Raw genomic sequence first — 27,962 nt, 5'->3', positions numbered from 1 at the left:
CACTCTTCCGAGCTATAGAATAAGCCAACACTTTCCTAGTTGCATCATCAATGAATATTGCATAGTATTTAGCCCCGCCTAATGATCGTGTAGGCATGGGACCACATGTGTCCCAATGCCCCAAATGAAGCCTTCTTAGATCTTTCTTTCCCCTTCTTTTATGAGATGATTTAGTCTTCTTCCCATAGAGACAATGCTCACAAAATTCAAAGTCAAAAAAACTCAAGTGCGGTACATAACCCAAATGGCATAAGAGTTTCATTCCATTCTGGCTCATGTGCCCCAACTGGCAATGCCACAAAGAAGTACTTGGCTACTCAGTTATTGCAACAACATGATCAGACACCCCTGACACATGTAAGGGATACAATGTCCCAGACTTGGCACCCCTTGCCAAAACCATAGAGCCTTTCTGAATTTTCCAACTCTGAAAGCCAAAGGTGGTCTAAAAACCAGGATCATCTAGCTGGCCTATTGAAATGAGACTCTTGATCAGCTTAGGAACATGTCTAACATTTTCCAAAACAAATGCGGACCCATTTGCAAAAGAAAACTTTATCTCACCTGCTCCCACTATGTCACATGCATAGTTATTTCCAAGATGCATACAACCTATCTTTCCACTGTTATAAGTGGAGAAGCATTCCCTATGGGAAGTAACATGGAATGAAGCACCAGAATCCAAAATCCAATCTTGGGAATATGCATCATCTGAAGTATAAGCAACTCTGCAGTTAGGCTAGACATGAAGAGAATGTTATTGTCACTATCATCGGTGACTGCATTGACTTTCTCGATCTTCACTTTTCCTTTATTCTTCCTTGGAATCTCTTTCTTCTTATTTGCACCCTAATTTACATTCTTTTTCTTATACTTTTGCTCTCTTTTCAGCTTGTAGAAATGCTTTTTCATGTGGCCCTTCTTGCCACAATGGTAACACTCAATGTTCTGTGCCCTAGAATTGGTACAAGACTTTCCTCTTTCTTGGGACTTCCCCTTGAACTTTGATCTGCCCCTTTGTACATTTAAGGCTGCATCCTACTAGTTGCCATCCATAGACTTTTTTTTTATCTCCTCGGCCAACAAGCTACCCACAACATCATCAAACTTCAGTACTCCACCAAGTGCAGAGTTAGTGACAGATGTACAAAAGGTATCCAATCAGGCTAGCAATGAACATAAGAGGAATATTGCACTAGTCTCTGCATCAAAGTTTAACTTTTGAGCCTGAAGATGGGGCTAAAATTAATGTTGAATTCATTTAAGTGAGAAGAAATGGATACCCCTTCCTTAATCTACAGTTCAAACAACTTCTTCATGAGGTAAATTTTATTCGAGGCTGTTTCCTTCTAATAGGTGGCACATAATTTCTTCCACAAATCTTTCATAGTCTGCTCATTTACTACTGTGAAATAAATTGACTCTGTAAGATGGTCTAAATAGTAGACTTTGCTAATGCATCCAACTCATTGCAATCATCCTCAGATATAACTGCAGGCTTAGCTAAAATCCCTTCCAAGGGTCTAATCTATTTCTTATGATAGGCCATCACCCCTATCTACTAAGATAAGTGATCCATCACCCCTAGCTACTATGATCAAGCCATCACCCGTAGCAAAAGGTGTGTCTCCTATGATCAACAAGATATAACTTGACTTTGTTAGGTTGTGACACGTCTTAACAAAAATGGTCAAGATATATTGGTAGGACTTTGAGAGAGGAATAGGGGAATTTGGAATGCTAGCAAATCTAGAGGTGAACCATAATTTAGGAGATGTCAATATATGATACACAGATATGTGAGTCATCTCCCCTTGCTAAAGGGTCGAAGGTGGTAGATTGTGTGTTTTCTTCACCTATGATAAGATACCTTCTAACATAGTTGGGTTGCTAACACAAATCCCATGGACACATCGAATTTTGAAAATTTCCAGTACAACTCCTTTTTTCAATAAAAAATTGTCCTTGATCTTACAACAATGTATAAACAATCTCAGCTAATATGTAACATTGAGATTTTCTTTATTCCATCCATGCAAAGTTCCAAGGAGAGGGCCTATTACATACATCCATCCAATAACACAAAATGTAGTTAGGACTAATATATGTGCATGAGTATTGGAGGTGTCAAAAGCCTCTCCACATGTTAGGACCAATATATTGCATGGGTATTGCACCAAAACATAGTTAGGACCAATATATGTGCATGCCCATGTATTGCAGGTGTCAAAAGCCTCTCCACATGTTATAGATGTCAAGAACATCACAAAGAAAAAGGGAGATAGTAGAAAGAACCTTTCCTAGTAAAAAGAGCATTTAAGATAGTATATCAATAAGAGGGTGCTATCTAGGTCACAATTTTGTTGTTCAAAACCAAATATAAATTCGAAGCTTAAAATAGTACTTGATTTTATATAGATGACATTTGCATGAGAGTTATTGAGGATAGAACAACAATTCAAATTACCAGACCAAATTTTCTGGAATGTTCATTTGATACCTAGCTAGCAAATGCATAAGAATCCAACAAGCAATTAGTAATCAATAGTTACTATACATCCATATGATAGCAACCCAGTGAATCTACCTATAAATGCACATTAGAGGTGCTACCACTAGATATATTTAGCATAGTGTTACTCTTGAGAATCTTCGTGTCAAAGTGGAAGATGACAATACTAAGGAAGTTCTTCTATCAAGCCTGCCATCCTCGTATGATGGGATTGTCAAAATCCTTCTAGTCAATAGCGAGGTTTCTCTGAATGAAATGGTTGCGACTCTATTGGATGATGAGTGACATCAAAGGTTAGATGGAGGATTCGGTCTAGAGCATGCTTATCTTGTGAAGAAGGACTTGACGTGCATCAAAGGCAAGAAGAAGGACTTGACGTGTGGATATTGTGGAAAGCCTAGACACCGTGAAGAGTTCTGCTTCAAAAAGAGACATGACATCGAGAAAAAGAACAAGGAAGCTGCCCATGTAGTGACAGAGGAATTCATAGGGATATACATTGCTAATGATGCAAACTATTAGGACTATGCTTTCTAAAACCAAATGCTGCTCTAGCAGCTAATAAACTAGAATAATACATACTTGTATTGCCAAAAAGCCTGTAGGGTTGAGGCACAGTCATTTGTCATGTCATGTTCTAGAATTGTTGACTCTTAGTCGAGGTTATGTTCAAGTGAATTTGATTCCTTTGGTGTTTTGCAAACTGAATACTTTTGTAAGTCCTCACTTTGTTATGTGAATGACATTTTAGTATTTGTTTGGTGACTAATTGTCAACTTGAAAGCAGAATCCTTTGTTTTGGATCTGCATCATTTTGTTGGTAGGACATTTTCTCAAGAGTGATCTGAAAACTCCCATCCTCGGTTTGTGAGGGGTATTGAAAGGGCAAACCTCATTTGGGTTAAGTCGTAGGTTAGGTTTTTAGACTAGGGAAAAAGTGAGGTTAGTAGACTGGTAGTAAGATGGCGCGTTTGCATGAGCATGCATGGAGCATTTTGGAGAATTTAGTTTGTGGTGCTATGTCTTGGCTTTGATTATGGCAAAACTTCTCGAGTTTTTCCTCAGCTACTCATGGAGGAAGCCACCAGAATGATCGGCTCCATCCACTCCACCGACTCTCATGAACTCTAGAATCGTCTATTTACTTTCCATGGCTAGGTGTTGTAGCTATCACTATTCGAGATGTAACCTGAAGTCTATGATCAGTATACCCGATTTCCATACCTTGTCTAATCTATTCTCTTCGCACCGTTTGAGAGAAATTGTTAAGTGTATATCGTGAATTATTTTCTAACAGGCTAGTAGTGAAACATTTGGTGAATCAACTAACAAAATAAGTATTTTTAGGCTCCAATACATATACAGACATCCATACATGCCCAAGAACATCATAATTCATTGCATGGTGTGAACTCATAGAACACAATGAATCATGAAGAGAGGACCACATGTGAATCTTAAAGCCCTTTATAGTTTAGCGCATAGTTGATATGATCAAAGTGCTTGAGATGACAAACCCTGTTTGAAAGAATTTGCTTGGAGATTTTGTTCTTTGCCTTATATGTCTGGTTTGAAAGAATATGCTAGTACGTTTTTTTCATGACTGTATTGATGACACTATTATGGTAGATGAGAACAAATTTGGAAATGTGTCACATCTTATGATGACAAGAGTTATGTCATGTGCACCAAATTGGTGTCCACCCCCTGCCCTTTATATTCTAGATGTGGAAAATCCTTGGGGTTATATGCTACATGCAATGATGTAAAATGTGGTGTTTATGTAAAGGTCTAGGCTCAAATTTAAAATGAGACATCTGATCTGATCACTCACAAAATAGGAATCAAGCCCCCTCCCATTCATATTAAATTCCCCGATTTGACGTGCTACCAGAATCTAGCCCGTCGGCCATGTAATCTGAAGCTTGCTAGTCATGTTGTACCATGAAGTTATTGTTTGTGATGGATCATCGACGCGATGGTGCCACATCTCCCACCATGGCCTTGCTCCAGCCCTCCATGTGAAGGAATACGCTAAAATTAGGCATTCTATGTAGGAGGTTGTGAGCGAGATTCCGAGCACTTTCTTACCCAAAATGCCCTTCCACGTGGGGGAATAAGCCAGAACCATGTATTCCAAGAAGGAGGCTATGAACAAGATTCTGGTCATGTTACTACCCGAAAGGCCCTCCCTCAACCCACCCTCCATTAGGTGAAATTTTTTGCTTCAATAATCAAATGAGCATGTGATTCAGTACACGACTATAACTCAAACTTAAGAATGGGGTGTTTGGCATTTGGGACTAGAAGTCCTTGAGAATTTTCCATTTCTTGGTTTGCATGCTTGTATGGAGTACATGCACGGATGGAAAGCAATTGTGATGGAGCCAGAAATCCAAGGAAAAGGCCACTTTGAGTTTTTGCTAAAAACAGTAGGGGCAAGTACAACTTCTGTCGAGACAAGATTAGTGGGATGTCCTTCTTTTGGCAATTGCCAAGCGTACCAACATGGTGTCTTTCAAAGGCTCAAGATCCATTAAGATTTGAACAAAAAATAGCCTCATAAGAAATGGACTTAGGAAAATGGATCAAGAACTAGCAAGGCCTAGGCTTTTGGTGGTCCTAAATATCCCCTAGAAGGTGCACCTCCCTCTTCCACTTGGAGGGGTCCCTTATCTCCAAAAAGCTACCCCTCTGTACCTACCAAGGTGGTCCCTTTTCCCTAAACTTATCTTGTGGATACTACTACTCCCAAAATGTTAATTTGTTTGAAAATGCCAAAAAAGGTTTGAAACCCTTCCAGAACTTCCCCTAACTTTCCAACCCCTACACCCTTCTTCTTCTTAACATATTGTTATGTTCTAATCTCAAACCTTTATTGCTTCCACTGATCGTATTCTTCCATGTTCTAACTTCAAATCTTTGTTGCTTTTACTTACAATCTTTAAATCTATTTTCCAAATCCTATCATGCATCTATTTCAAGGTTTTATGAACAACAAGCAAAAAAGCACCTTACACATTAACATTGCTCATGCTATGCTACAACTCATCAATACAATGGCACCGAAAATGTTGACAAAGAAACATTAAACAAACTATGAAATCAATGAGCAAGGCATGTCGATCTATGTTTTGTTGGTAGATTTTATCCAGAGGATCCTTTGAAAGGTGCACCTCCCATATTTGAAAATGTGACAAGTTTGATTCAATACATAGTAGATGGTACTTGGTTATTCAATTATAATGATGCTCAAGCCCACTTTGCAAAAGAAGCATTTGTAATACTTAACAATATTGGACACTATATCCATGAAAAGATAACACAAGAGCAAATAGCATGTTCTACTCTTAGGATACAACTTGCAAATTCTTAAGCTGAGATCCAAAGAAAGGATAGAGGAGGCTATTACAAGGTTTATTGCAAAAAATTCTATCCCTTAAGCAACAACTTAATACATTAACTATCAAATTGGACAAAATAAAAAGAACCCTTCTCAATTACAAGTACAGGAAAAAGGCTATGTAGCCAAATGGAGTGCTTAGCAACTACTAGTGAAGCAAGGAGGTGTAGGGTGCAACCTACACAATTTGTATCTTCAAACTATTTTCTAATTGTGAAGCATTTCATACAATCCTCACATAGCAGCAATTGTGTTTTTCTTATCTCATTATTGTATTTTTTAAAGGAATGATGTCCTTGGAAGAGATGCATTTGAGAAACTCTATGTAATAAAGAGTATAATCAAGAAGAGACAATTCATTTCCATTCTTAGGGATCCTCGACGACATGCATTGTTACGACATTCAATAATGCAAGAGATTGTACCTAATTAAGAAACATGGTAGACCCATCAAAAGGCATTTACACGTGATGTTGTTAGCATTTGTAGACAAGGGTACTTGGCTATTTATAATGTTTGTCTAAATGGACTTCGAGGTCAAGGTTTAAAGAGCCCATTGTTGCTGAGACTGGAATATGTTAGATTAGCAAGAAAGAAAACACATTTGGTTGTCCAAGATTTGTTAGGTGGATTTCTCCCAACACAATCCCTCTAGATTTGAATTCGAGATCCTAGTCCCTCAAGAGGACTCCAACCTTTACTTAAAAGAGCCACTTAACAAGGAAGTGGAGCACACTATATGCGACGGGGGCCCTAATGGATGCTTTGCATGGTTTGGTTGGGGATGCTTAATTGGACTTGTGTTTCACTAGACTAGATGGTAATATTGTGGATGATTCCTATTAATACTAATGTTTCTAGATGGTTAGTATTGTGTTTTTCTAGGCTAGATGGTTAGTATTGTGGGCAATTTGTTACCAATGCTAATTGAAATTGTATGTAAAAAGTGTGCATTTTGATGCTTGTACCAATGTTATTGAAAGTGGAAATAATGTGTGTATTGTGGTGTTAGAATATCAAGTGTGATTGTGCTAGTACATATTAACTACCATGAGTTGGAAAGCATAAACAACGCAAAAGGCTAGGAGACAAAAAGGAATGGTGCACGAGCCACTACCGTATTAAATCTAAGATCAAGCACCTTTGAGTAGACAGAGTTTAATAATTGAATGTATGTGAGGTAATTTTACAATATGAAATCATGAAGTAAGTGACATCTCTCTTGTTTACTTGAGCTAAACTTTCTTCAGTGTCTTTCTTAAGAGTTTAATTTTTATAAATTTTCACGTTGTAGAGAAAAGCTTGTATTCTGTATAAAGCTAAATGAGTGCAAGGTTGTGAAAGGCCACAAGTTGGTGAGGGTGAGCATTACATTTATAAACAAATCTCTTGAACATGCAAAAACTATGAAAGAATTTATTGTTCCAATCAGACGAACATGTTTGGTGGGCTTGTTGCATTTGAACTCCCTAAAGAAAGAAAGAAAGAAAGAAAGAAAGAGACACACCTATTTGAAGTAGATCTTTGATAATCTCTAATATCAAGTGTCATAGATGCCCAAACAAATGGAGAGTTGGAAGGCTTTGGATCTTTTAACATTGAGTGGCACATGTTAGGAGACTCAAAAACTTTGAAGTGCATGTTTGGAGAGGAGAAAAATACAAATGCAACATACCCATGCCTTTTTGTGTGCACTTACTTTAGCTTTTTGATCATCACCTTCATTACAAGCTTGTGGTTATCTTCGAGGAGAGAGCAAGGATATGAATACATGACAATGTAGAGGGAAAGGGGAAGGGAAGCAAAAATTAAGAAGAAAAAACATGGAAAAGGTAAAGAGGTGATTAAAAAATTTAGATAAAGATATGGTGGTAGATGATGATGATTAAAAATGGACATAGTACAAGTGGACCAATTGTGCAACCAGAAATTAGGAATCTATGTTGAATCGAGACAAAATTGATGGGAAATTCACATTTTTTTTTTGAAGACAATCCCATATACATCATAAAATGAGTATGTGCTGGTTCTTCTAGCTCCTAAGGGCTACCAAAAGCTCTAGAAAATGCCTCATCGCTCACAAAGAGTGTTTATGTGGTAGAGATATACAAGCCTACAACCCATCTAAGTCAATTGATCTGTAAATTTCTTAGCAAATGCCCAAGAGAAAATTGTCCTCTAACCCATGCTTGCAATTCTTATCTCGACCCAAGAATATCACCCAAGGTCCTTAAGTGCTCACTATGGCCTAACACCTACTTCCCAAAATCTAGTATTGCTATGTCAAATTTAAACATATGGGGCACAAAATGCTCTATGTCCACTATACAAGTTAAGGCAACGTTTAAGCGCTAATAGATTTTTAAGATGCATCATAGCATCCCTTGCATCTCCCAACACATTGAACCTACAATGCTTCTTACTTCACTCTCCAAGTGCCACAAGAGTATTGAATCGTCGCAGCTCTAGTTGTTAAAGCATCTTAGCCATCACCTTAGCAAGCCAATTGTTACATCACATCATTTCATACACACATGCAGCCATGATCCAATTACCCTTAATATCTCTTCTAAAATGGGTTTAAAATCTTTTGCATTTGTCCTTATGTGCCATGATCAGTATAAACTAAAATAAGGTGCAGACAAAGAGACCCTAACCCAAGCGCATGCAATCATAACCCATTGCACAAATGGAAACTAGCAACGCATGATGAATTTGTATACGCTGTGTTTACATTTTGGCTTAGGTGCATCACTGTTGCACTTGTTGCAATCAATATGACAACTTATCATCCTTGACAAGTTGGTTCACTTTTTTAGAACCCCCCAAGAATTGAGCTTTTCTCCTTAATGATATCAAATAGCATTGTTCTAAACATGCCCTTTTTTTATTATGGAGCATGTAATGAGAAACTCATCTAGTTGCATTACTTGATAGCCTTGCATCTTGTTGTATTCATTTATTGATTGGATTAAATGTTATGGAGCACGTAATCATTAATTTGGAATCACAAATTTATAATTGTAACATTTTCTAAAACAAGGTAGAAAAACAATAGGAAAATTTTAGAGACAAGACAAGACACTAGGTTTATCTAGCCTGATCTTCCCTAGAAACATTAGGGGTAGCTCTTTTATAATTTGTGATAAACAAAGATCTAGCGCTTTTATATTGAAGCCTAACAAATACTTGCTGGCATGAGCTTATGAGTTCTCTCTTTGATAAAATGGAAGTAATCATCACAGCAACCTTTGACATACTACAATCACATGAATGATGTTATTATCATCCATTGATTTTGCATTCACCATCGTTGTTACTTTGGACTCCCTAGCTCTCGCTCACCATCAAGAACATACATTAAAAAGAGATGTTTTGGTTACATATGATCATGAGTTTAAGTCTAAATGTGTTGTAAAAATGAAACTCTACATATTTTCCCATTTTAAAAAACTCAAAATACTCAAATTTTAAAAATTACAAAAATAAGAAAATCCACGCATGACATATGGAGAGAGGTTGCACACTTGCTCTCTAGTTATTTATGACATGAGAGAGCATGCCCCAAGTATGTTTTCAATTCTGCTTCCAGCATTGTTTTCTCCTCAGGTTTCTGTTCTTTCACTAATTTCATATCTTGAAAGTCAATCTATAATGATTTTCTCGTCTACTACTATTGTTTATAGCATTCGTGTTTGTATAAAAACCTATAAAATAACAAAAACACATGAGTTCAATTATTGACAAAGAGAAAGATTGGTTTGACAATAATGATGGGCTTGAACTGGGAGTTCTCTTTCCATGCTTTTGACTTCATCTCCTGTGTGGATTCATACTCCTCCCTCGTTTTCTTGAAGTTTGACGCATCTGGCGTGAAGCGGGACTCTGTGAATTCTCCCTAGAGAAAGAAGAATGCTTAGAAAACTCTTTTGATGGAGAAGTATGAGAAATTTCTTTGTCTCCCTTTTCTTTTCGTGGCTTTGACCCTAGATAGGACATTATCTCCTCAAATAATTGCTGAAATCGAGGTTTCTCCTTAAGACTCTGGAACTCCTTGATCTTTTCTTTCATGAATCCTTCAGTAAGATTGTCCTCAGGTCCCTTAGATTGCTTCTTGAAAGCTGAACCGAGCCTCTTGGAAGCTGAACTCCCTTGCTCCGAAACCATGACTTCTTGTTCTGACACAACTAATTGCAGAGCTCCACTCCTCTTTGAGGTGGTAAATGCATATGGGTGAAGACGGGAGCCAACCCGAGCCAACCTGATGTGTGATGAAGTAAGGATGGGAGTGGCTTTTAGTTGTATGGTGCAACCAATTGTCCGGGGAATTAGGACAAAAAAAACACAGATACAGCAAGGGCCAGAAATACACAGATACAGCAAGGGCCTGCGAATCTTTGAGCCTGCAGGCTTCTTAGATCGTGGTCAACAAAGAGAGCAACCAACCTTAGCTCTGATACCACTAAAACCAAAGAACATCCCTCAAACCAATCACAAATTCCTCCTAGGCTCCCAGGCATGGCTTGCAGGAGCTTACGAGCTTCAATCCACGTGTAGAAACCAAAATCGCAGCAAAGGAAACACTCTCGGGCTCAAGAACCTGGCATGCAATCCAAGACAGAGGCTCTGTAGAAGAAATCGCAATTTGCTCCTACACTAGAATCTGTAACCAGAACTTGAACAAAGCGTGGGAACTTTGAAGAGCTTGTTGAAACGTGATTGCCGACAAGTAGAGTAGCTGGGAGATGAGGGAGAGAAGCAAGAACACAACACTAGGGGCCAAAAAGAAGGACTGGCCCCCCCCCCCAAAGGTCTTTATTGCAATAGAAAATTGTCTTTGTACAACTAGCTCTTCACAAGACCATGAACTAAGTACAAAGCTGAATGATCTTGAGCTCTTTGGCTCTTCTTTTATAAACTTGGCCTAGCAAAAAGCTAAACCAGCTTTCTGAAAGCTATTTCTAGCTTTAGTGCTTTTTAAAAGCTATTTTATGCTTTTGTTCTTCCTAAAAGCTACTTTTATACCAAAACCAAGCTTTCTAGCTTTTTCTGTTGCTTTCAGGGATTTTCTTGAGAATTGCGCTGCTTTTTCTGCTTCTTTGCCTAGCTAGGGCCCTCCTCCAAATAAGGGTCCACTTTCTGGATACTTTTTGCCTTTGGTAGGACCTGCTCCCCTAATTCTAGGGCTTCTTTGCATCTTCCTTGGTCCTACACATTGCCACAAACAACATTCAACACTTTAACCCGTTAAAGGTTAGTCTAATGCATGCATTCTAGTTCTTGGACTATTTCTAGTCCCTTGTGGGCATCCCACAGTTCTCTTTTTACTGATGCAAAGCAAAAGTAAAACAATAAACTTACTCTTGGTTAATTAACTTAACCATTCTTTGACCAAAGTCAATTCTAATAAAGATTATTCTTTATTTTCTTGGGAGAAGCCCCAACTAGTGATAGCAGCAGCAGCGAGCCCCAGGAGCTTCAAGAAGCCGTAGATGCTAGCCCGACAGCAGTCGCAGACAGCAGTCGCAGAGGAGCGGATCCAAAGCCCCGACGAGCCTGATCAACAAGGGGGCCTCCGGTCATCCTTATCCTGCCTCCTCCCCCTCCCCCTCCCCCTCCCCCCCCAAGAGTTGCAGAGGGCAATGGTAGGGTGGGCAGTGGAAATCCTTTTGATTCAGGAGCACATGTTTTTTGCCTCAGACATCAGACGACATCATCACCTTCTCCCAAGGAGAGGTCCAGAGGAGTGGTCCCCCGCAGTAGGACGAAGCGAAGGGGTTTGCATCTTAGTCTCATAGTCTTTGGCTCCAGATGTCTACAATCAGGGCGAGCTCATTCCGGGACGGGCGATTTGGATGGGAGTTCGAACGGGTGAGTCCAGGATTGGGATCCTGAATGTGTCTGCCATAGCGTGCAGACAACACCACCCGGCCTTCTGAAGGAGGCTGTCGGAGTGTTTTCCGGATGTAGACTCTCGGATTGTTGGAGGTGACTTCAACAACCTGGAATTCGGGGAAGATAAGCAGGGTGGCGCCTCTTTCTCTGAGATGCCAGCAGCAGAGCATAGCACCTGGGAGCAGTTCATTTTCATGATCAGTGGCAGAGACCCGTGGAGAGAGCCAGATTTCAACAGGACACCTGGTAGCCTCCTCTTCTCCTTTGGACAGAGGAGACACGATGGATTGCTTGAGAGACTAAACCGTTTCTATGTAGGGGACTGGGCACTACATAGAGGTAGCTCTACCGGGATTCTGGCATGTACCACGATGTCAGACCACTCTCCAGTAGTACTTCACTTGGATCAGCCCCACTGAGGTCTCCCCCACAAGGGGGTCTGCTTTCCAGATGACCTCCTGCAGGACAAAGAGATCCAGCAGGTCATGGTAGGGATTTGGGAGTAGCTAGAGATGACACTGGCAGAGGGCTGGGCTACATGGGTGGCCGATGCGATTCAGAGGAGTAGTGAGGAGTTGCAAGCTCATGCCCTTAGGCAGAGGAGGACCCTCCAGGAGCGGGAACGGGCTTTGAGGAGAGACCTCGCCTCCATCGAGCGGCTCAGGGAGCAAGACCCGGGTTCTCTATGGCTTAGCGACAGATTCGAGAGTGCTCACCTTGAGCTTCAGGACACACAGATTCGGCGGGCTAAGTTCTCCAATCACTCCTCCCGAACTCGGTGGGTGCAATAGGGGGACAAGATGACGAAGCAGTTCTTTCAGACCACTAGGCCCCAATCGGCAAGCACACAGCTGCACTGTCTCCGGGATTCATAGGGCATCATGCACACTGACCCACAAGAGATTCTAGACCTGACCACGGGTTTTTACAACCAGGTCTTTCAAACGGAGAGGATGACCCCAGCTGGTCTTGTGGCGCAGGATGTAGTCTCGGATCACATTCTGACAGTAGTCTCGCAGGACCTATGCAGCAGACTTGAGGAGCCTTTCACAGATGAGAAGCTCCGAGAAGCCCTCAAGGCTCTCCCGACCCAGAAGTGTCCAGGTGAGGATGGCTTGACTCCAGCCTTCTTTCGGAACTTCTAGGAGATCATCTCCACCCCTTTCCGTTTAGCTTGCCAGGAGATATTTGACACAGGCTCTCTCCCTCACTCCTTGAGCAGGGGGTGGATCTGTTTGATCCCGAAAGGGGGAGATAGGTCAAACATCTGGCAGTGGAGACCGATCACCCTGCTTGATACTACATACAAGATCCTCACCAAGGTCTTGAGTTTGCGATTACAACCCCATCTTACCGACATCATACACGACACACAGACTGGGTTTGTTCAAGAGCGCAGCATCCTGGACAACATCTTCACTTTCTAGGAGGCAGTGGATTCATCCAGGGGGGAGTCATAGCTGCTGGCCGTCCTTCTCTTGGATTTTGAGAAGGCATACGACAGGGTGGAGCGGTCCTTCTTGGAGGGCACTATGCAGAAATTAGGGTTCTCAGACAGATGGGTCAGAGGTGTTTCAGCGCTCTATGCAGGGAGCTCTAGTTAGATGCTTATCGGAGGATATACGGACGAGGCCTTTCCTCTCTCGCTCGGCCCGCCAGGGCTGACCACTCGCTCCCTTCCTCTTCTTGTTTGTGGCGGAGGCTTTGGGCTACTACTTGAGATCACAGGTGGCGGGCCTCACAGGGTTGAGGCTCCCAATCAAACAGGAGGAGCTGCTTGACTCAGAGTTTACAGATGGCACGGCCTTGTATGTTGAGGGCACCACAGCGAGCCTGGAGAGAGTCAGGGGTGCCCTCGCTATTTACTGTGAGGCCTAGGGTGGATGGATCAACTAGAAAAAATCCATAGGTTTCCTCACAAGCTTTGAGGAGACACATGAGATCTATGAGTAGGGGAGTGACTCTGCTTCAGATGGATCCCGCAGGGCCAGACAGCAAGGTACCTCGAATGCCAGGTTGGTATTGACATTACAGCAGAGCAGCAGATCGCCTCGGTCCTTGAGAGTGTTCGGCGCAAGCTTCTCTACTAGAGCTCGGCCAAACTCTCTCTAGCAAGTCGCGCCTTAGTGGCAAACCAAGTCCTCCTTGCCACGGCCTGGTATATCGCCTCCTGCTAGTGTTTTCATAAAGGATGCATTGGGCAACTCCGACGGTTGGTACTGAACTTCCTTTGGGCAGGTTTAGACGGCACGAGGAACACTTGAGCCCGAGTAGCTTGGCAGACGGTGATCATGCTGTAGGCACTGGGAGGCTTGGGTATCATTGATCCGGAGATGCAGAGCAAAGCCCTTCTGGGCAAGTTGGTGGTTCGTGGCCTCACCCCAAGTGCAGAGCCTTGGAAGCTCCTCTTACGAGGGCTTTTAAGGAACACCTCACGCACAGGGGGACAGTGGCAGCCTTCACACAGATGGATCTTCTCAGAGGCCCCCCTTACGAAAGGGTTCACCCTTGATGAGGAACCTTCATAGGGTCTGGCAGAGACTAGCAAGGGGTCTCATTCGTGCTTCACCTAGATGCAAAGAGGAGTTTGAGCATCAGCCCCTTATATGGCACCTAGAGATCAGAGATCAGGAGGGACATATGCTCGGACAGCGGACCCACATTGGTTGGGCACAGTGGGACAGTGGTCCGACAGGGTCCTTTAGCTGTTGGAGCAGATTACCCATGGAGGCAAAGGCGAGGCTTGACGCCGTAGCACATCTGCGAGGGGCAGGGCAGCAGATGGGTGAGATTGACTTAGCCATTCCCGAGTCCTGGTGGGAAGGGCTTAGCATATGGAGAGACAACAGATGGTTCAAGCAGTTTTCCTGTACCGATGTCCCCTTAAGGATGTTGATGCAGCGAGGCAGCACACACCCCGGCTTCTTCCGTGTAGGGCCTGGAGGCCTACTTCAGAGAGACCCCGAGATGGATGGGAGTCTTGATGGGATTCACTGGCAGATGATCAGAGTGGTGGGATGTTTGGGGAAGGAGTGGCACATTGACCCTCCCAGTATCTCAGAGCAAGACGCCCCTAGATGGCGCCTTTGGCTGTGGGAGGGTAGACCCTTGAGGGAGGTCCAGTGGGATCCGGGAGAGTGGTTCTAGCCCTCCAAGGGCGGCCTAGCCGAGCAGGTGGATGAGGTGTTGTTCTTTTCCGACACCACACGGATTGGCAAGAGGCTTCAGATGGACTTGTCGAGGTGGACCCCCTTAAGGGAGAGGCATTGGGTGACCCAGAGAGTGCCCCGGGATGTTTGCTCCAGGTTTTGAACGCAGTTGTGGTCCAGTTTGCGGCCAAGGAAGATTTCATACTTCTGGCTGGCTGCCCACCGAGGCTTGCCCATCGGTCCGTGGTTGGAGCAGATGCGAGTGGAGGGGCAGTGCCATTGTTGCTTCGATGGTGTCTTGGAGACTATCCTGCATTGCCTCTGGAGCTATCGCAGCACAACGAGGATTTGGATGGGCGCCCTCAGGATCATGACACATATGCAGAGCCTTCAGAGAGACTACACCTGGGGGATGGTAGCCTGGTTGACAAAGGGAGGACACGCGCTTAAAATTGATGAGATCTCTCCAGCTTACCGGATACAGGGTCAAAGCATCCAAAGAATAGCACTCCACGAGGCAGTCCCTCCTATTAGAATTATAATTCAGCAATGACCAATGTAATGTAATAAGTAGGTTAGGGGCACTTTTCCCTCATTTAGAGGTTTTTCCCCCTAACCACTGTTAGTTCACTAACTACGGTTAGTGAAGGATAAGGTCTTGTCACTTAGACAAAACCCATCCCACTTCTTGTATTAGTCACTTCTTCTATTGCAAGCACTACGTTCAGCTCTCTTGCTCTCACACTCTCTCTTTTTGTAACATTTGGTCTCAGAGCGAGATCCTGCTCTTTGCTTCCTAGCCTACAAGCTCCTTGCTCCCTACTCCCTGATCCCTGCTCCTACAAGCTCTCGCCTATACTTTCCCGTTTGTACAAGTCGTACGGACTGGTTCCGTACAGCCCGTACCTGAGCCATACCTTTTGTCCGTACTGTCGTGCAACCGTACAAGCTCATAGAGCGACCGCTATCCGTACATCTGCATACTTCTGTACATCCCGTACAGTGTCTGTACCATCTAACCTGCCAACACTCCATACATCTGCACCAGCCCGTATAGTGTCTGTACATCGTCGCTATCAGTATCCGTACTACCAGCTGCCATGCACCGTACTGCAGGTAATAATTCGTCTGTACATATGAACGATCTGTCAACGCCGTACAAACCGTACATACCTACTCTCATTCCGTACATTCAACCATACAACTGTGTCGCATGTGTGGCACCTGCAAATCGTTCGTACAACCGTATAGGTTTCGGTACTTTCGTACACTGTACATCGTACGTACGAATTTTCGTACATTTTGCAGGCCCTTGTACTTTTGGTTGGCATCCGCACTTTTGTGCAGGTTATATTCTTGCAAGTACTCGAGCAGTTGATTTTTTGGCAGGCATTGTTTGCAGACAGCCATTGTTTGGCTTAGATCTTGCAAGAATTTGGGGTATTCCGTATTTGTGGACAGACATTGCAGTTGGATTGCAGGTTGTCTTAAATTTGGAGCTTTTGCAATCACACTACAATTTTGCAGTAAAATTGCGGGCTTTTGCAGACAGAGTGCAATTTGTGCAACATTTGGAGCTTTTAGACCATTTGCTCTCTTTTGTATGCAATTTTCCTTTGGGGTTGCAATTTTGCAAGTAAAAGGGGCATTTTGGAAGTCTGCAAACAGTTTTGGACTCAGTACGAGTCAAATTGCAGACTTTTGCCACCTTTTGCAGATTCTATTTGCAGATTTTTGGGCATTGAGCAGAGCATTGTGATGCATTTTGAGCCTTTGACAGGCTGTGACAGTATTTGTCACTGTGGACATATTTTTTCTTTGCAGATTTTACTTGTGCATCTTGCATCCCAGGAAGGGATTTTACTTGTTCAGTTTGCTGTATTTCTGAGTCTGCATTCTTCACCCACCAAGAAGAAGGTCACTTGTGCAAATAATTCTTCTCATTCAGTATGTGGAGTAGGAGATATTATTCTCACATCCACTAATGGCATAGATTTCAGAATTTCAGATGTACTCTATGTGCCAGGTATAAAGAAGAATTTGCTTTCAGTGTCCTCACTCAATAGAGGAGGATTTCAGGTTGTTTTTTATGATAACAAGTGTGCAGTCAGAGACAAAGAAAATGAATGTGCTTTGAGGTTGTCTGGCACTTTGTATCAGGGTCTTTTTCAGCTTGATCTATATGAAAAAAGATCCCATCTTGCATTATCAATTAGCACTCCCACTGCTGCGATGCACAATGTGGAGTTATGGCATGCCAAGTATGGGCACATGAGCTATGGCAGCTTAATGACACTTTAGAGCCATGATATGGTTGATGCATTACCTCCTTTGGAGTCACCTCCTCCTCATGCATGTAAAGGTTGCATTCTTGGCAAAATACATAGGCTTCCCTTCAAGAAGGATGGTGCAGTGAAAGCTACAAGAAAATTGCAGCTTATTCATAGTGATGTCTGTGGTCCCATGAGGACACCTGCTTTTGGGGGTTATCTCTATTTTGTTACATTCATAGATGACTTTACCAATTACACTTGGGTCTACGGTCTCAAGGCAAAATCAGAAGTGTTTATGCATTTCAAACACTTTGTGGCTATGGTTGAAAATGAGACAGACTCAAGGTACAGACACTTCGCACTAATCAAGGGGGGGAGTACATGTCTCGTGAATTTGAGACATTTCTGAAAGAAAAAGGCATTATGCATCAGCTTACAGTGAGGCTTACACCTCAACAGAATGGCAAAGCGAGATGGTTAGCTTACATGGATGCCATCTTGGACCGGATCACGTTCAAGGGTATCTCTGAGGACTACATGTTCACAGTACTATGCGTTGTATGCTTACTTCCTATCATAGAAAGCTTTTGTGTCGATAACGCACAACTGTATATAACTTTTTTGATAATTTAATATAACTCTCATTTTTACGGAAAAAGAAGAAGCCAATAGGCTTTACAAGGTTGGCACGTGTGTAATGTGCAATCTACCCTCTGATCAATCAACCAATGCCTCTAAAAGCTCTGAAGTATGCTCACTGAACTGATGGTGGTCGAGTTTTAGGAAATCTAATGATGCACCACCATGGAAATGGATAGATGCATGCTCACAAGTAAGAAGTTGCCTCACAAGTTTTGGCTGGAAGGCCTCGTGTGCCAACTATATTTTAAATCGAGCTCCTACAAAGGCTTTGAAGACAATCACTCCCTATGAGGAGAAAGCCTTCAGTGGACCACTTCAGAGTTTTTGGTTGTGTTGCATATGCCCACGTGCCTGTGGAGTTCAGACACAAGTTGTCAAATAAGGCACTAAAATGCATTTTTGTGGGATATAGTTCACAAAGCAAAGGCTATCGTCTCTACAATCCTGCTACACGCAAGATTTTTGTTAGTAGAGATGTCATATTCTTTGAAAATTCTGCACATATAAATGCTGAATTTCAGAGTCCGGCCTCTTCAGATGATGTGTTTGAGGGGATGCTTCCTATAGCATTTGGTTCCCCCGCTGAAAATCAGAATTTACAGCAACTTCCGCCAGTTCCACAAGTACAGATTCAGCCCCCAGCTGAATTGGTACAACCTCAGGGTGTGGATGAAGTTGTCACGCAAGAAATTCAAGAGTTACACGCAGCCAAAACAATCCTACATTGGTTGCTTCAGACTCTCAGGGAGAGTAGGCTTGAAGCTCCATTGCCTGGTAGAACTCGTAGTGCAGTAAGGCACATGGAGGGAGCTCATTCAGTTGAATCAGCTTATGCAAGTACTCTTCTTGATGAGTAGGAGCGTGAGACATTTAAAGAAGCAAAAGATAATGTGCATTGGATAAATGCCATGCACGATGAGTTGCAGTCCATTCATAAAAATCAGAATTGGGATGTTGTGGATTTGCCACCAGGTAAGAATGCCATAGGTACACGGTGGGTTTTCAAAGTCAAAAGAAAACCAGATGGGTCCATTGATCGGTTCAAGGCAAGGCTGGTTGCAAAAGGATATGCTCAGAAAAAGGGCATAGATTATGAGGAGACTTTTGCTCCTACATCCAAGATGACAACCATCAGGTCAGTTATAGCCATGGCTGCAAATTTTGAATGGAATGTTCATCAGTTGGACATTAAAACAGCTTTCCTTAATGGAGACTTGTCAGAAGAGGTTTATGTCAAACAACCTCCGGGCTTTGAAATTTCAAGAAATGCACTTCAGGTATGCAAGCTGAATAAAGCCTTGTATGGGCTGAAACAAGCTCCACGTGCATGGTATGCCAAAATTGATGCCTTTCTGACCATCAAGGGGCTGCACAATAGTCCAACTAAGAGCACCCTCTACATCAAGAAGGATGGGGGAGATATTCTGATCATCATTCTTTATGTAGATGACATACTGCTCACCGGATCAAATGAGGAAGTAATTGCAGATTTCAAGGCCCAATTGAAAGCTACATTTGATATGTTAAACTTGGGCTTGTTACATTTCTTTTTGGGGATCCAGTTTATTCAAGAGAAACGTGGCATTGTTATGTCTCAGTCCAAGTATGTTCAAAAGCTCTTGGACAGATTCACCATGCATGATTGCAAGACTATGTCTACTCCCATGGAGCTAGGGCTGAAGCTTACAATGCATGATGCGGGTGAATCAATTGATGTCACACTCTATAGTCAGGCTGTTGGATGCCTCATTTATCTCTGCAATACAACCTAATATTCAGTTTTCGGGTTCTCAGGTGAGCAGGTATATGCACAGCCCAAAGAATATGCATTGGCAGGCTGTAAAACGCATCTTCCGTACCTTGCAAGGTACTTGCAAGGTACAAAGTCTTTTGGCTTGATGTTTCCCAAGGGGAGTGACTTGCAGATGCATGCTTACAGTGACTCAAATTGGGCTGGAGACTATGATACTAGGCAGTCCCACCAGTGGGAATTGTTTCTTTCTAGGACATGCTTGCATTTCTTGGTTGAGCAAGAAACAGTCTATAGTGGCTATCTCCTCATGTGAAGCTGAGTACAGGGCAGCTTTCATAGCAACAGTTGAATGTGTTTAGCTGCGTCGTTTATTTGCTGATCTTCATCTTTCATTGGAGGTTCCTTCTCCGATTGTCACTGATAGTCAGAGTGCTATAGCAGTGGCAAAGAATCCTATGTTTCATGCTCGCACGAAGCACATTGAGGTTCACTATCACTATGTCAGAGAGAAGTTGCATGCAAGAGAGATCAGTATGATCTATGTGCCAACACATGACAATGTTGCATACATCTTCACCAAAGCACTTCCACGTGAAAAGTTTGAGGCATTTCGCAGTGCCCTAAACTTATCTCCTTTTGGTGATTGATCATTTCCTTGTACATGACATTGGCACTGCAGGGGGGTGTTAGAATTATAATTCAACAGTGACCAATGTAATGTAATAAGTAGGTTAGGGGCACTTTTCCCTCATTTAGAGGTTTTTTCCCCTAACCACAGTTAGTTCACTAACTACGGTTGGTGAAGGATAAGGTTTTGTCACTTAAACAAAACCCATCCCACTTCTTGTATTAGTCACTTCTTCTATTGCAAGCACTACGTTCAGCTCTCTTGCTCTCACACTCTCTCTTTTTGTAACACCTCCTAACAGCCTAGCTCCTCGCTCTCCTAGGGAAGACAGCGTTTGGGAGGTGGTAGCCAGCATTACGGCATGGAACATTTGGGTTGCTCGTTGCAGTCTCGTGATGGGTGAGCACCTTGTTCCACCCTCGGCTACACGATTCCTCCTCTAGGAGAAGGGAGCATGGGTCATCGAAATCCAGGGGACTTACCATGACCTGCACGGCAATGCCCAAGAGACTATCTCGTACTATGGTGGGAGTTCAGGGAGAATCAGGGCACCAACTAAGACAAGGTTAATGAAGCACCAACGCCAACACTGGTCGTGGATGACCACCTACATTAGGAATGGTTGCATAAGGCTACCTTTTGCCCCTGCAAAGTGACAGACGTTCTTGGGCAGCAACTGCCTTGGGCTGGTCAGAAGATGACTCTGACTTAGTGTTGTCAGCAGCCTGAGACTTGCTTTTGTTCTTGGACCGACAATCCTTGGCCAGATGCCCTCTCTTCTCGCACGCATAGCACCTCTTCCTTCCTTGCTTTTGCACTGCTCACCACCATCAGAAGAGTTCTTCAGCTTGCCCTGAGATAACGGAAACGATTCCTCCTCTAGGAGAAGGGAGCATGGGTCATCGAAATCCAGTGGACTTACCATGACCTGCACGGCAATGCCCGAGAGACCATTGGTGGGAGTTCAGGGAGAATCAGGGCACCAACTAAGACAAGGTTAATGAAGCACCAATGCCAAAACTGGTCGTGGATGACCACCTACATTAGGAATGGTTGCATAAGGCTACCTTTAGGCAATTCTAAATCATAGAGTTGCCCCTGCAAAGTGACAGCCCTCATGGATAAATCCCTGGCATAGAGATCCTTCAGTTTGGACCACACCTCCGAGGCACCCGTTGCTGAAGAGACCTCTTTCAAAACGGTCCGCACCATAGCAGAATGCGCCCTGGAATCACACCTCCCACGCTGCACAATCTCCCAGAGCCCCTTCTGAATTAACCACAGCTTCATGTTCAGTTTCCGCTTGTCCTCCTTACTCATACTCCTTAAAACCTCACACACCTTTGCTGAACCTGACAAGAACAACCCTCTAGGCGGAGAAGAAGAGAGGAAAGACTGGATAGTGGTGTGGTAAAGAAGAAGAGGCTACCTTGCTGCCATCTCCAACAAATGCCCACTCCTATGCTTGTGGACGCCATGGGGAAACTGCTTCAACAGCCTCCTATGCTGTCGTGTTGTCCATGCCTAGGGTAGACTGCACCGAACAATCTCCCATACCTTCTGTCTCAGATCGCCTTAAACCAGGCCCTGCAAACACTGATCAGCACTTTGATTGCCTCGAGACTGCATCAGCTCCATGCTCTGCTGGTCCCTCCTTGAGCTTGTGTTCTGATACCATGTGAAAGTTGCACGCGCGCGGAACCATATGAGAGATAGAGAGAGAAATTGACATCAGGCAATAGCAACTGCATACACCTGCTAAGATACAACTCACCCTAAGGACAACATGCAAGGAACCCATGTGAGACAGCTAAAGAGTGTGGAAAGCCTGGTCGGCCAAGGGGCTGGCCAATTGACTGAGCAGTAGGTTGACTAGCGAGTCGGGCTGACCCAACCCAAGTTAGGTTAGGTTGACCCGACCCAAGTTATGTTAGGTTGACCCAACAGCCAGGTCAAGTAACCCAACCTGGTTGAGAACCCAGACTGGGCCCCAAAACAGCCTGACCATGGGCCAGAATGACCTTCCCCAGCCAGCCTAAAACAGTCTATATGCTGCCCTTTACACTGGCCAATATGCTTAGGTAACTGGCCCCTCCCGGAATGTGTGCCTACTCCTCACTCTGGACAGGCACACCCACCTACTCCTCACTCTGGGCAGGCCCTCTCTCACTACACATGAGATGCAATAAGCTTGAACACTTATGTGGGCCTCTTCGTCGTGCCCCACAAACACACCTTCAGGCTGCTCCTCCCAGGACAGACACAAGTAAAGCAGTGCTTCACCTGCAATCTTAACCTCCTTCCTGCTCCGAAACGCAGCCAATGGTGAGGCACAAGCTCCCCAATAGGCAGAAGACCTTTTGAACTCTTTGTTTGCAGCACTCAGCTTATTCCTTTGCTGCTCCAACTCCTCCTGGATGTGGGCTCAAACCTGGAGATGCTAATTTATTCCTCAAGTGGGTGAACAATGAGCCCTTTAGGCTCTCCTTTTATAGGGCCAGAAGGCCCCAAAACAGACGACTGGTCGGGCCCAAATTGGCCAACCCAGTCAGCCTTTGACTCAGTCTGTAGAACCGATGGCTGGTCTGTGAACCAGCCCCAATTTCAGCACTGCCTGGCCATGTGGCATCCAGCCACTGGCCCAGGCCTTTACCTCTTTGCCCCGGCTATGTTCCGGGCCTATCTCTCACCCAAAAACTCGACCAAGCAGTTGTCTCTTTGCTCCAGGTGCTCCGCTTTTATTCTGGCCATTCTCCTGCCCTGAACCTCAGCCATAGCTCTGTACAGTCTGCTGCAGCCTTCCATACATACCCATACATAGGCGCCTGCAATATGCTTCACATATGTTGTTGTGTATATGACTACGAATGTTGTACAACAAGCAATAGCCTGAGTTTAGTATTATGTTTGCTCATTAGTTTTAGGATGTCACACCATCTATTGCACCCATGATTCCTATAATGTCACACACTCGAGAGCAAGCACCTGCTACTTTTAGTCCCATAAGGAACCTAAACCTCAATCTATTAAATCTTATTAATATGAAATTGGTTGACCAATGCAAGAGGGTGGGCTTTTTGTGTGAAAGCATGGATCAAGCTCTCTTACTAATGAGAGGACTACCTAAATGGACACTAATCCTGTACTAACAAAACTAATCTAATGTGGATGCAACATAAAACATGATGAAGAGCTAAACTACATAATCAAAGACTCAAGACTGCTGCCGCAGGGTCCTGGGATGCTGACATCATGCTCCAGCCTGTCAAACCTGCGCAGATTTGCACCTGACTGATACATGGCAGTTCCCATCCAATTTCGTCCTCCAGGGAAGCTCCAACCTGCCAGGTACTTTGCTATATTTGTTGTTTGTTCTATGTAAGTTTGCTGCCCACATGACAGCCAGTGTGTGGCAGCCCCATCCTACCCAGGTCCACCTTCCCCATGCTCTCCTCATATGGGGGCTCAGAACTGGGGAGGTCACCATCTAATTTCCAACATCTCTAACTGCTGTAAAGTAACATTGTTTTGAAATGTTCAGAGTCTTACTGCTTTGTTTTACTCACTTCGTCCATACATTGAAGGTCTATGTCCTTAATGCAGCTAATGCAATCCTAAGTCACTTGGGCTTATTATCTCATGTTGCTAAATGAGTTATACGTTCCAAAGCTTCCTTGATTAAGCCCCTAAAACAGAGCCCAAAGCTTGAAGACATGTCCTTCCCATAGCTGTGAAGCTCTTCTTCTTAAACAGTCTCTCTAAGAGATCGGGCTGCTATACAGTAAGCTGCTTGTTTCGAAAAATTGAGAATCTTACTGCTTTGTTTCACTTATTTCTTCCATTTATTGGATTTCTATGTTATTAATGCAGCTAATGCAATCCAGAAACACCTTTAAAATGTGCCCTATGTCCCTGCACCATTCACATTCCGACAAATATACACTCAGCTTTTTTTTGAAAGCAAAATTTGGAAGGCAACCTGCTATATTCTGTCATCTTACTGAAAGGGTTCCTCCTGCTCACATCAAAAATTGCTCTGTACTTCCTCCATCCAACCCCACCCCATTTATCCTTTTCTCGAGTAAACATCAAAAGTGGCGCCTCCGTTTTGGAGCGCTTGTATATGTCGACTCTGCAAAAAGGGCAGCAGCAGAATCTATTGCGCCTCCTGATTCTGCAGGCATCTTGGACCTAGCTTGTACCTCATTAGCTTCTGTAGCAACTTGCTCTTTGGAGGGATTCTGTACAGACATAACAGTATCTTCTCTGGGTATCACTTCAGGAAGTTCACTTTCGTTTACAAGCCTTGCTTGAATTTCTGATTTTGATAGAGGCTCATCATTCCTGCTATCACTTTCAACTGCATTACTTCCATCCTCGTTGTCTTCCTCCTCTTCATTATCTGTCTCATCTTCAAGCTCATTTCCTCTATCTTCACCACTTCCACTTGCTGGTTCCAGCCTTGACACTTTATCTCGCAGTTCCCGCAATTTGGCTTTCTTTGAATTTAAAACAGCTACAAACTATAAACAAAAGATTGCAAAACAGAGCAAACAACAGAGAGTCGTGACCAGCACAAGGGAAAGTCAGCTCCAACATACAAAGCACAGGCTGAACGCTGTTAACAAAATAAAAGCCTAACACATTACACAGGTGGATGAATTATTTAAGACAGTAGCGCACCTTTTTGAACATTTCCATTTCAAATTGCTGCTTTTCATTCTTAAATTGTTCGCTTTGTTTCAAACACTTTTCAGCTTCAACTTTCATTCTTTCAAATGATTGAGTTTTACGTAAAACCTCCTCCTGTGTTCGAAGCAAAACCATAGTTTAGAAATAGCTCTTCCAATAGGTGATATATAAGGCATCAGACTGGTGTTTAGCACCTACGATACAGACTCAATGAAAGTCACAACAGCCTTTGATAAACAAGTATTTTAAATCTGATTACTAAAAGAAAGCACGTTTCCCCCAACTTCAAAAAATCGGTATTTGAGAGGATGGTGGCATCATGGCTCCAAGAGCACATGGAACGTGATAATGTCATCAAGAATCATTAGCTGTACACAAAAGTTCACTAAAATTATTTGCTATTTTGCTGCAAAGTGATTACAACCAAAGTGGATGAAAACTGAGATTATGTGTGTGTGTAGGTGCACGTGCACATACACACAAACTCACAAGTTGAGAATGACATGAGAAAATAAACGGAAAAGAGGTGTTGAGTAGAATGAATAAAGGAGAGGTGAGGGAGACCGACAGAGAGGGAACGGGATACAGAGAGAAGCATAATTGACTCTGATTATTTAGTGATTTAAGTAAGTAGAGAAACAAAAGTACTTCAATAAGTGAAGACGTACGCTGAGTTTAACATTTGAATCCATCAAGAAATTGAGAATTTCACAAATAGTCTGCTGCTCATTCCTTGCTTTTTCACACTTCCACTTTCCTTCCAGCTTTGTGCCATGTTTCTCCATTGTCCACGTCAACTGTAAGTCCCAAGATGAAAGTGTCACTACAACTAAAACTAGATATCCTAAAATTTCAGTATTTCTAATGAATCATCGCAAGTCTGAAAAAGAAGTTTCTCGCCCAAAAAAAAATTCAAAGAAATTCAATCTCGTAGTGAACCCAGTGCAAGCACACGGCTCCCCCTTCGTTTATCAATGCCTGGATTTCGATTGAGGAAATTTTAGAACTCACGTAATGAAAGCAGGAATGTGAAAACCTTTCGGTTGTCGCCATCAGGCACGAATGCGTAGCTTGATTCTGGATGCTGATGGCTTAGATAAAACTGTGCTCTCTGTATATACTCAGTGACACTCTCATCCCAACCAGCGGCTCTGTCTGCCACGGCCTGCTGGGTAGCTGGTCAATTTAACATAATCGTTATTTCTTTCTTCACGTGATTCGTATATAACAAGGTCAAAGCAATTTGTATTCAATTGGAAAGGAAGACCCTAAAGATCATCTCAGGAGATGCGATAGGCTCCATGACAAGGAAAAAAACCAGTACAAAACGACCTCTCTCTCTCTCTCTCTCTCTCACACACACACACACACACACACCCCCAAAAAAAAAATCATCTCGCTCTGTCTTTCCTAAAAGGCAAGGAGTCATACCGTTGCAAGACCAAGCATGAAGCCCATCGCTGATGGAGAGGACGAAATGTGTGGGAAACCAAGAGCCTTTGACAAAGATGAGGGAGGTAGCGCTTCCGATGGCCAAGCGGGCGCAGGTCTCGTTTCCTGAGGATGAGGACACTGATGCAGACATGTCTTCTTGCAAACAAGACAACTTTGATCCAGTTTGGAAAACAAGCTGTTTTTGCTTCACAAGACAACTCATATCACAACAAAAAACATGGTGAGTATTTTTAAAGTACAATGAACTTGTTTGTTTTTGTTTTTGGCTTACCATAGGTAGGTGTAAATGAAGGCGATTCAACAAGAAGCATAAAATCTCTCTCTCTCTCTTCTCTCTCTCTCTCTCTCTCTCTTTGCTTTCAATTCATCATCTCTGCCCTCTTTCGCTATTTGGATCTCGAGCAGGCCTTATGAATGATTTATTATCATTGACCTTGTTTTCTAATTTCTTTATATCACATCTTTTTTTTGGGGGGGGGTTTACAGTCTTACTTTAACTGGAGTATTTGACAAGGTTCTTGTAGCACTTTTGATGATTATTTCAAAGCGTCATGAAGCAATGCTTATTTTAATCATGATGAGACTTTGTATTTCAGGAAGAATGTATTCTGGAGGTACATAATCACTAGACAATATATGCAAGCAACTATTTGAATTTATTTGTCTTTACAATGTTTTTAGTAGCGAAGGTATTGTGCCCGCTAAGAGAAGCAGGATGACAAGGACTATCCTAAGGTGTCATCGATGGCATTTTGAATCCGTAACTTGTGTGCAAGACTTTTGGAGAAGCCGCAGCTTGTTCCTAAATATTTGCATAAAACAAAAAGTTAGATGTAATGTTGAATATGATCGAATATTGTGAGTAGATAAAGCATTGTAATGTGAATGCAACTGCATACAAGAAGGAAATTAAAAAAGAAAGTGCAATAGTATCGATACATGGCTTTGGATGAAGAGCTCTTACAGTTGTTTGAACAGCTATTTTTTTGTTCGTTATTCCCTGGACTTTGTTGTAGTTATGTGATGGAAATTTGTTGTAACTAGACTTGAATACTTATTTTGTATGGTAAATTGAGATGTACAATATTGGAGAACATTTTTGTGAAGTCATGGTTTCTCCTATAAAAGTAAAGTCAAAGTAGGTTGAGTTGCTTTTGATCCTTTGTTGAGCAAATAATGTCATTGTTACGTTAGCTCAAACATCATTAAGAAAAATTAAATAAGCTTTACCATTGGATTAGGCCGAAGTGTGGCTTCAATAGAACCCGTTAACAAAGACTGAAGTATAGGTATGTATGTTGAAACTCATGAAGAGACAAATTATGGAATGTGTTGGCATACGATAGACAAGGTAGATTGGAACATGATCGGTTCAATATGCTGCTATGGTTCCTGATACACTGTCTTGTAAAGAAGCATTTATCCATATATGGTCAGTTGTTGTGACTTGCAGATTCTTGTTGATTGTTTCAATGTGAGTTTTATGTTGAAGTTGTCCATGGGTACTTGTAATTGTGACTATTCTGGGTTGGAGTTTAGCATATCTATGTTGAAGTCACC

The 27,962-nt window shown here is 42.8% G+C and overlaps 1 protein-coding gene across 3 annotated transcripts; it reads right to left on the bottom strand.

Moving 5' to 3' along the window:
• Window positions 1-24,061: 24,061 nt before the first annotated feature.
• On the bottom strand, window positions 24,062-26,769 carry LOC147895878 (DNA repair protein XRCC4-like). Of its 3 annotated transcripts, none has more exons than XM_087382702.1 (5): window positions 26,379-26,769; window positions 25,959-26,123; window positions 25,616-25,744; window positions 24,939-25,061; window positions 24,062-24,778 (listed from the first exon to the last, which is right to left on the bottom strand). In XM_087382702.1, the coding sequence occupies exons 2-5, from the start codon at window positions 25,998-26,000 to the stop codon at window positions 24,344-24,346; spliced, it is 729 nt and encodes a 242-aa protein (XP_087238828.1). In that variant the 5' UTR covers window positions 26,001-26,123; window positions 26,379-26,769; the 3' UTR covers window positions 24,062-24,343. The 3 variants fall into 3 exon arrangements, with proteins under 3 accessions (XP_087238828.1, XP_087238830.1, XP_087238827.1); XM_087382701.1 differs by having other exon boundaries at window positions 24,064-24,778; window positions 25,984-26,123; XM_087382704.1 differs by lacking the exon at window positions 25,959-26,123.
• Window positions 26,770-27,962: the final 1,193 nt, after the last annotated feature.

This window comes from Dipteris shenzhenensis, chromosome 12 (assembly GCF_047967505.1).
Source record: "Dipteris shenzhenensis isolate YYH24624 ecotype China chromosome 12, Dip_SZ_1.0, whole genome shotgun sequence".
Classification (NCBI taxonomy): domain Eukaryota; kingdom Viridiplantae; phylum Streptophyta; class Polypodiopsida; order Gleicheniales; family Dipteridaceae; genus Dipteris; species Dipteris shenzhenensis.
Note: the sequence above shows the minus strand (reverse complement) of the source record. Positions and strands in the feature narration are given on the sequence as shown.

Coding starts and splice junctions, on each gene's coding strand:
- LOC147895878 (XM_087382701.1), bottom strand. CDS start 26,676: ATGGTAAGCCAAAAACAAAAACAAACAAGTTCATTGTACTTTAAAAAT. Junction 26,124..26,378: donor TCATGCTTGGTCTTGCAACG/GTATGACTCCTT, acceptor TAAATTGACCAG/CTACCCAGCAGGCCGTGGCA. Junction 25,745..25,983: donor CTGATGGCGACAACCGAAAG/GTTTTCACATTC, acceptor TGGGACTTACAG/TTGACGTGGACAATGGAGAA.